Source organism: Ipomoea triloba, chromosome 8, assembly GCF_003576645.1.
Source record: "Ipomoea triloba cultivar NCNSP0323 chromosome 8, ASM357664v1".
NCBI classification, from domain to species: Eukaryota; Viridiplantae; Streptophyta; class Magnoliopsida; order Solanales; family Convolvulaceae; genus Ipomoea; species Ipomoea triloba.
In genome coordinates, this window is record NC_044923.1 from 1,548,805 (window position 1) to 1,558,022 (window position 9,218).

The 9,218-nt window shown below is 43.9% G+C and overlaps 2 protein-coding genes across 2 annotated transcripts in view; both read right to left on the reverse strand.

Moving 5' to 3' along the window:
- The window catches only part of LOC116027551 (loricrin-like), a 3,387-nt gene extending 882 nt beyond the window's left edge, over positions 1-2,505 (reverse strand). The window contains exons 1-3 of the mRNA XM_031269253.1: positions 1,012-2,505; positions 459-956; positions 172-370 (exon numbers count right to left, since the gene is read on the reverse strand). Coding sequence (XP_031125113.1) covers positions 172-370; positions 459-956; positions 1,012-2,505 — 2,191 coding nt within the window. The remainder of the gene's footprint in view (positions 1-171; positions 371-458; positions 957-1,011) is intronic.
- Positions 2,506-3,772: 1,267 nt separating this feature from the next.
- Positions 3,773-5,182, reverse strand: LOC116027552 (glycine-rich cell wall structural protein 1.8-like). The gene is made up of 2 exons (XM_031269254.1): positions 4,768-5,182; positions 3,773-4,569 (listed from the first exon to the last, which is right to left on the reverse strand). The coding sequence occupies exons 1-2, from the start codon at positions 5,180-5,182 to the stop codon at positions 4,007-4,009; spliced, it is 978 nt and encodes a 325-aa protein (XP_031125114.1). The 3' UTR covers positions 3,773-4,006.
- Between the last annotated feature and the right edge of the window lie 4,036 nt (positions 5,183-9,218).

The window sequence follows — 9,218 nt, forward strand, 5'->3', positions numbered from 1 at the left end:
GGAATCCTTTGAAAGGATATTATAATGTTTATGTAGGGATTCTGTCGGGTCGAGGTGTGAAGCCTTGGGGAGCGAGGAAATTTCGCAGCCGGAATGGTGGTGTTGGGACTTAATTGGGATTTCAACGATTAGCGATATTAGAATGGCTTGAAGCTTGGCTATGCCCTTCACCTGCAGCGCTGGCGTGAGCATGAGCATGAGCATGAGCTTGGGCCCCGAAAGACAAACCCGCATGAGCGCTAGCACTAGCATGAGCACCGGCATGACCACCACCATGAGCACCACCACCTCCCGAACCTGCACCGTTTACTCCGCCGCCTCCTCCTGCACCAGCACCAGCACCCGCACCAGCACCCGCACGACACCCGCACTAGCACCAGCACCAGCGGATAGTCCTCCACCTACTCCTGCGCTTGCTCCTCCATGACCATGACCTGATGCACCTACTCCGGCATGACTGCCACCGGATGCTCCTCCTCCTGCGCCTGCATTACCACCACCAGATCCACCCCCGGATGATTTTCCGCTTCCTTTTGAGCCGCCAGATGATTTTCCGCTTCCTTCTGAGCCGCCGGATGATTTTCCGCTACCTTCTGTGCCGCCGGATGATTCGCCACTCGCGCGGATGATTTTCCGCTTCCTTCTGCGTCGCCGGATGATTTTCCGCTTCCTTCTGCGTCGCCGGATGATTTTCCGCTTCCGCTTCCTTCCCCACTGCTAGATGATTTTCTGCTTCCTTCTGCACTGCTAGATGATTTTCCGCTTCCTTCTGCACTGCTAGATGATTTTCCGCTTCCTTCTGCGCCGCCGGATGATTTTCCGCTTCCTTCTGCACTGCTAGATGATTTTCCGCTTCCTTCTGAGCCGCCGGATGATTTTCCGCTACCTTCTGCGTCGCCGGATGATTTCCGCTTCCTTCTGCGTCGCCGGATGATTTTCCGCTTCCGCTTCTTCCACTGCTAGATGATTTTCCGCTTCCTCTCACTGCTATGATTTTCCGCTTCCTTCTGCACTGCTAGATGATTTTCCTTCCTTCTGCGCCGCGGATGATTTCCGCTTCCTTCTGCACTGCTGATGATTTTCCGCTTCCTTCTGATGATTTCCGCTTCCTTCTGCACTGCTAGATGATTTTCCGCTTCCTTCTGCACTGCTAGATGATTTTTTGCTTTCTTTTGCACTGCTAGATGATTTTTCTGCTTTCTTCTGCACTGCTAGATGATTTTCTGCTTTCTTCTGCACTGCTAGATGATTTTCTGCTTTCTTCTGCACTGCTAGATGATTTTCTGCTTCCTTCTGCGCCGCCGGATGATTTTCGCTTCCTTTCCCACTGCTAGATGATGTTCCGCTTCCTCCAGCGCCGCCGGATGATTTTCCACTTCCTCCAACGCCGCCGGATGCTGCACCGCTTCCTCCAGCGCCGCCGGATGATCCGCCGCTTCCTCCAGCGCCGCCGGATGATCCGCCGCTTCCTCCAGCCCCGCCGGATGATCCTCCGCTTCCTCCAGCGCCGCCGGATCCTCCTCCGCTTCCTCCAGCCCCGCCGGATGATCCACCGCTTCCTCCAGCGCTGCCGGATGATCCGCCGCTTCCTCCAGCGCCGCCGGATGATCCTCCGCTTCCTCCAGCGCCGCCGGATGATCCTCCGCTTCCTCCAGCGCCGCCGGATAATCCGCCGCTTCCTCCAGTGCCGCCGGATCCTCCGCCGCTTCCTCCAGCCCCGCCGGATGATCCGCCGCTTCCTCCAGCGGATGATCCTCCGCTTCCACCGGCGCCGCCAGATGATCCTCCGCTTCCACCGGCCCCGCCGGATGATCCTCCGCTTCCACCGGCCCCGCCGGATGATCCTCCGCTTCCACCGGCGCCGCCGGATGATCCACCGCTTCCACCGGCGCCGCCGGATCCTCCACCGCTTCCACTGGCGCCGCCGGATCCTCCACCGCTTCCTCCAACGCCACCGGATCCTCCTCCGTTTCCTCCAGTGCCGCTGGATCCTCCTCCGCTTCCTCCAGCGCCGCCGGATCCTCCACCGCTTCCTCCAGCGCCGCCGGATCCTCCACCGCTTCCTCCACCACTGCCGAATGGTCCTCCTCTCCATCCTGCACCGCCGAATGGTCCTCCGCCCCATCCTCCATGACCTACTCCTCCACCATGTCCTCCTCCGTATCCATGAGCACCGGCAGCACCATGTAGTCCTGCATGTGCTTGTCCACTTAATGTAGCGCCTAAATGTGCATGACCACTACCGGAACCGTAAGCTCTACCATCGGCACCTGCACCGCCTCCTGCTCCTGCTCCCCCTGTTCCTCCAACTCCGGCTCCAACTCCAGCTCCAACTCCGACTCCAACACCAGCACCGACTCCAGCTGAGCCTCCTGCTCCGGCTCCCGCTCCACCTCCACCCCCACCCGGAAATAAAAGCCCGAAATGTAAAATACTCCGGGATGCCAAGCTTATTCCGAAGCTCAGCGCCAAGAAGAATATACACAGCGCTGTATGCTTCGTCATTATTATATAAATTATATATTATATATTATAGATTACAACACAAATTAATTGATATGATAGTATGTTTGGAATCCGTAAGTATTTATATGAGTTTCAAATGATAGAAAGGCGCATTAATGTAGGTGGAGAGCACAATTAGGAATGCTTCTGGTTCCATTAATGACTGCACTTCCTGCTCTCTCTCACATCCAACCAAATATGTATACTCTCTTCGTAATATTTTCATATTATTAATTATAATAATATATTTATTTTCTTGTTTCAAAAAAATATTTTTATTTTCTCATCCAATCTTGATCAGACAGTTTGTTTAACAAACTTTTTTTTTTTGTTTTTTGAGAGAGGTGCCTATTAACTTCCTGACTATGATCGCACAAGACAATTTAAGTCAAAGATAATAATAATAATCATATTTTATACGAAAATGTAATACATGTAAAAATTATATAAAATTGTCTTGCATGGATTCTATATGTGCATTAGAGCACTTATACAACAATAATGGAGTAAGGGATGTTTTTGCAGCATTTAATGGACATCTTCAGTGTGTACAGGATCTATTGGCGTGTAAAGAGGCCCTGTCCTCCGGGTATGTATTCGTAACGTCTGCATTCAATCCGATTGTCTAAATTTGGTTATTGTCCTTCCCAACAAGGATACCATTAGGTCTTATCTGGGTAGCATTATTTTTTATTACTAGCTCTTTCTTGTCTGTTTCGATTGTTTTTATTCCACCGGCTAGAAACAAGTTTGCTCATAGGTTGACCAGTATAGCCCAATCTCAGATTGCCCGTATGTTCTGCGACAGTGTCCCCTAATTTTTGTTGTTGATGCTTAATGCAATATTTCGTTGGTTTGTAAAAATAAAAAATAAAAATACAACAATAATGGATTAGCTCGATTAAAAACATGCATATAAAAATTAATTTCTAAATTTCTATGCAAACTTTGTGTATGCAAACTTTAAATCGATTGATCTTTATTAACATTATAGAATTGTTAGATCTAAACTTTGTGTATGGCTTACTCTTTGAGACAAACTAAGCATCACTACTCGCAAGATCAATTGGGTAGCATCCTTCATGACATTGCAACATACGAGCTTAGATTATGAGTAATATCGTAGTCAGATGTTCGACATGCCAAATATTTGGAGTAAGATAGAGTGATAGACGATGGGAGTTTGAGACCTCAAATTGTTAAGACGAACTAAATTCAAAAACTCAAGCAATTGATAATCTAGATAAAAGGAAAACGAAGAAGAATATGCCATGCAAGTACAATCATAAATTAAAGTATATTGATTAGAACAAACATTAATTAAAACATATAGAAAGAGTACTTTTAATTTCCCTATTAATAATTTAATTTGCCCTCACATATTTAATTAAGTACGTTATTAATGTTCTTATTATTCCATAGGCAAGAGGACGAATCTTTCCAAGCTTCCATTTGTAATAATTGTAATGCTGATACGATGGAGATGTTGGGATAATAGATCTTAAGGAGCGTAGCCACCACCATGACCACCGCCGGCGCCACCACCATATCCACCGGCGTGCTCACCTCCTCCGCGGTAGGCACTTCCTCCACCAGCTCCACTGCCGGCGCCGCCGCCACCGGCGTATCCTCCTCCTGCTCCCCCACCCTCGCCCCCTCCACTACCATATCCACCACCGGATGCTCCGCCGGCTCCTCCGGCGTAACCCCCACCGCCACCGTGTCCTCCACCACTACCACCGCCGGATGCTTCTCCGGCTCCTCCGGCGTAACCACCACCCGCACCGCCTCCATGTCCTCCGCCACCGCCGGATGCTCCTCCGGCGTAACCTCCGCCAGCGCCGCCTCCTTGTCCTCCGCCACCGCCGGATGCTCCTCCGGCGTAACCTCCACCCGCACCGCCTCCTTGTCCTCCGCCACCGCCGGATGTTCCTCCGGTGTAACCTCCGCCCGCGCCGCCTCCGTGTCCTCCGCCACCGCCGGATACTTCTCCGGCTCCTCCTGCGTAACCACCACCCGCGCCACCGCCTTGTCCTCCCCCACCGCCGTACCCGCCTCCGGCCCCTTCACCGCCTCCATATCCACCGCCGTGTGCGCCACCACTGCCACCGCCCCCACCACTACCTCCACCATATCCGGCGCCTCCGCCTTCACCACCGCCGCTTCCATAACCACCGCCATGCTCTCCACCGGCGCCATAACCGCCTCCACCACCCGTTCCACCACCACCTCCACCACCATATCCAATGCCATGTTCTCCACCACCCCCATACCCTCCCGCACCTCCTCCTTCACCACCCCCACTCCCATATCCACCACCATGCTCTCCACCGGCGGCATAACCTCCTCCACCACCTTTTCCACCTCCACCCCCACCACCATATCCACCACCCCCATACCCTCCCACACCTCCTCCCTCACCACCCCCACTCCCATACCCACCACCATGCTCCCCACCAGCCCCATAACCACCTCCACCGCCACTTCCCCCTCCGCCGCCTCCACCATACCCGCCACCTTCCCCTCCACCACCACCGGAGCCACCGCCAATGCCGTGGGCGGCGCCATACCCAACACTCCCAGCATCATAATTCAACAAAATTCTGGCTGCTGAGCATATCCCAAGCCCGAGTAGCAGCACAAAGAAGAGTATAGAAAGACCTGTGTGCTTCGCCATTGGAAAAGATCAGACAAAGCAATTAAGCTGATCTGATTGCTATGCCAATGCATGGAATTGGTGGGTATTTATAGGACACACAAACGCGTTAAAGAAGCTAGAAAAAGCACATCTGATCTAAAGAAAACCCTTTTCGTCCCCACAATGTGGCTAGCTTCTCATTTCTAATATATACACAATAATAATGATAATGATAATAATAATTTCATTCCCTCACTCAAGTATATATGTATATATCAATATCAGCCATTATTTAGTGTGCTTTGTGCTGTCTCCCACATTATTCTATCTCCTCCTTCACCTATACTAAACACTTCACTCTCTGTTTTCAGGTCGTTATTAGGGCAACTGCTGCTAGTTTCCACTTGAAAAGCGGTTGGAAATTGGCTATTGAATGTAATACTAGGAAAATCTAATTTTGTTCCCCTATTTCGGGCTTGATCAAGAGGGTTTGGGGAGCTAAAAAATTATATTTTATTCATTCAGTCGCCCTATTTGAGACGGGTAATACTTTTAACTAAAATATATTACATGTCTGAGGATTTCACACAAGATTACTCATCCCGATTTATGTTGCCCCAATACTCCAATAGACATGCAATGACAAAGGTTAAAAGATAAAGTAAAAAAAGTGAGTTTAAATAAGTAATATTAAACTCACCTTTTTTTTTTCTTTATTTAATACTATGCATGGTATTACATTATTGTTTCCATTCTTGAATAAGTAATATTAAACTCACTTTTTTTTTTTGAAGTTTAATATTACTTATTCAAGAATGGAAACAATAATGTAATACCATGCATAGTATTAAATAAAGAGTATAATTTATAAGTTCAAGTTTAATAGGCATTTAATTATGGGGTAACATTTAATTGAATTGAATATGAAAAAAGATACTCCAGAATGGCAGAAGAGTGGGTGAAACATGATTTTCATACTTACTCCTCGTTTTTTAGTATGATTTAATTTATTTCTCATCATGTGTCGTATATATGTGGACTATTATACAAGTTAAGAATAAAAAAATTTCAATACATATACTCGTATAGTGATTACTGGTTTCCTCGTCACTAAAAAAAAAATATGAAAGAAGATTAGTTTTAACAAGGTTAGGTGAGCGGTGATGCTGATCAGGAGTATTTGCTGGTGTTGCACTTTGAGTGACACTAACATGCACACATGCATAGAATGAATTGTATACCATTGTTGTATTATCTTTCCTGTTTTGATAAATCAAACTCCTCCACTAAAACCTAACAACCCATGCACTGTACTGCACTACATTAAGCTAGTATAATAATGGATCCGATACACACCTTCTTCTTAGTGGGAGCAATGAAAAATAGGAAGAAAAAAATTTAGTTTCAGATAGTTTTTTTTTTTTTTTTTAATTTAAATAAGTGAATTGTTAACGTAAAGTTGATGAAAAATTTACTTTTGTATATTTACATTGTGTTTAAATATCATGAATCATGTTTTTAGCGGGTAAGAGTCAAATTAGGTGACATAAACAATAACTCATTATTTATTGATTAGCATAGAGATTGTCCATTAAAACTATACTTGAATAAGGATGATACTTTAGCGGTGCCGGAATGAAACTACAATGGGTATAAAATGAAACTAAATAGTTTGTCTAACATATTGAGTATATATTGTCAAATTGTAGATGAATTATAATGATACTTTAATTGCCCAGTAATAAAACTACATCGTGTATAGAATACAACTGAATAGTAGGTCTCATTTATTAAGTGTATATAGTCAAATAAAATTGTGACTGAATTAGAATAATTGTAGCAATGTTGTAACAAAAAATTATAATATGTATAAAATGAAACTGAATAATAAGAAATGTCGTTACATGGACCATAATGAAATTTGCCCTACTACCCCTACCAGTGCATTTTTCTCACACTTTGGAACAGTAAAAAAAAAAACAATGTTGAGTTGGTAACTGATGTGAGCCTCACTTTTGGGCAAAACTTTATCCCTGCAAGGACCGGGTTTCTTTGTCAGAGCCTCAGCACCCCTACCACCCTCATTCTTTATTTATTTTATTTTTCTTTTGGTTTCCTTTATGTTTTGTATTTCACGGTATGTCCTTTTTTTTTTTTTTTTTTTTTNTTTGTAATTATCATTTTAAATATTGTAGGTATGTTTATTTTAATTAATTTTTATAATTATAAATTTATAATTCAAATAAATAAAGAAATAATTAAAATATAGGATAGAAAATAGTGGGTCCACAAAAAACTGAGAAAAAACTTTAAACTGGTGTGGAGAAGAGTTTTTGTGATTGAGTGAGATAATGGATGATGAGGTGGATGTTGGGGCCCACAAAAAACTGGAGAAAAAACTCCAACTATAAGGATGCTCTAATGAAATTTGCAGAAACTTCAGATTTGGCATGTCAGATCAGGATCCAATAACGAACCAAAACCATGTGCATTGGTCTTCAAATTAAAAGTAACCCATTAACCCAATCCATATTTGGGCCTTAAACCTACCAAATTGGACTTTTCCTTTCTCCCCCAAACCAAATCATACTTTCGTTAAGGAGGCCCAAAAATCTCTCCATTAGCAGGTGTGTCGAAGTGGGTTGAAGTCGTGAACCGATCTATATACCCAACTCGTAATGAAACGAGTTAGAACAGTACAAAAGCTGGCTTACAAAAATGCTGGCTTAACGGGCTTGACCTACGGGACAAATGTATTAAAAAAAAAGTATAAGTAAAGGCTAGTCCGGAGCAAATTATGCTATGGACCCAGGTCTATGGCATAACAACCGGGCGGTAATAGCCAATGGGTTCAATTCCCATGAGTGGCAACAGACTGATCTGAGCCAGCCAGGGTTGTTCACGGAGAAAGTGTTGCCAAGATTGTCCAAAATTGCTCAAGTCATAAAGCTTGTCAATAATGTTATGAAGCCCCCACAGTGCAAGAGTTCAGTAAAGAAAATGAAGACAAGAAGGATATAAATAAAGAAGAGAAAACAAAAGAAGAAGGGAAAAACAAGGGGGAGAAAAGCAGTTGGCAGCATTAAAAAAATTATTATTATTGTGACAGGAAAAAATAATAATAATAATAATAATATTATTATTATACTTGACAGTGGGGACAGTGTCTCCCACCACCATATTAATATTAATATTTATTATTATTTTTTGTAACAACTAAAGTTTGTCTGGCTTTAAAAAAAGAAAGATCTCAAGCCGGCCCGTGGGGTTTGCCAACCTGTGAGGTTTATATGAGAATCAATCTTGAGAATTAATCTCATCCATTAGAAAAATAGATCTATGGATGAGATTAATTGATAATTAAAATGGCGCGGAATTATGATGTGTGCATATTAGCATATGTTGCATGCTTGAAAACATCGCTAGGCGCTCTTCGGGAGTTTGGGGAGCGCCTAACGCCTATGATGCATAGGCGGGGATGAATTGGAATCTAGGTGCCGGTGTATTTTTTTTTATTTTATGTTTTATTTTTTAATGACTAATAATTATAAACTATATAATACTTTAATAGTTAATACTAAAATATTAAATATTAACCTAAAAATATATATAGAGTTTGTACAATTTAAGGTTATTTCGCTCAAAATGATATTGTCTTGAGTGAAATAACCCATTAAAAAAATAATAGTTAATCGACCGACAGGGCAGCCTAGTCGGTGTCTAGGAGGCCTAGGCAGTGCTTAGGCTGTCTAGGCGGTCGCTTAGCAGGCCAGCCGCCTAGACCACCATTTAAGGTGATAGGCTAGGCGGTCAACCGATGCTTAGCGCCTAGGCGAGAATTAATTAGTGTCTAAGGAAAATTTTTGCAACACTGATATGTTGTGTGCAAAATAGAGACGCTTTTAATATGCACACACCACACACAACATAATGTCTGTGCACTTTTAATCTTCCAATTAATCTCATTCATAGATCTATCATTGGTTGTCATGGACTCAGTTCTCATTTATGTCTAATATATACATATATATAACGACAATTCGTCCAATTCATGGGCCAATGAAAGCAAGCTGAG

Bases quoted from the DNA above. Each gene is read 5' to 3' on its own strand.
- LOC116027552 (XM_031269254.1), bottom strand. From the start codon at position 5,182: ATGGCGAAGCACACAGGTCTTTCTATACTCTTCTTTGTGCTGCTACTC. The intron at 4,570-4,767 runs GTGGAGAACATG...GAGGCGGTGAAG, and splicing joins TGCGGGAGGGTATGGGGGTG to GGGCCGGAGGCGGGTACGGC.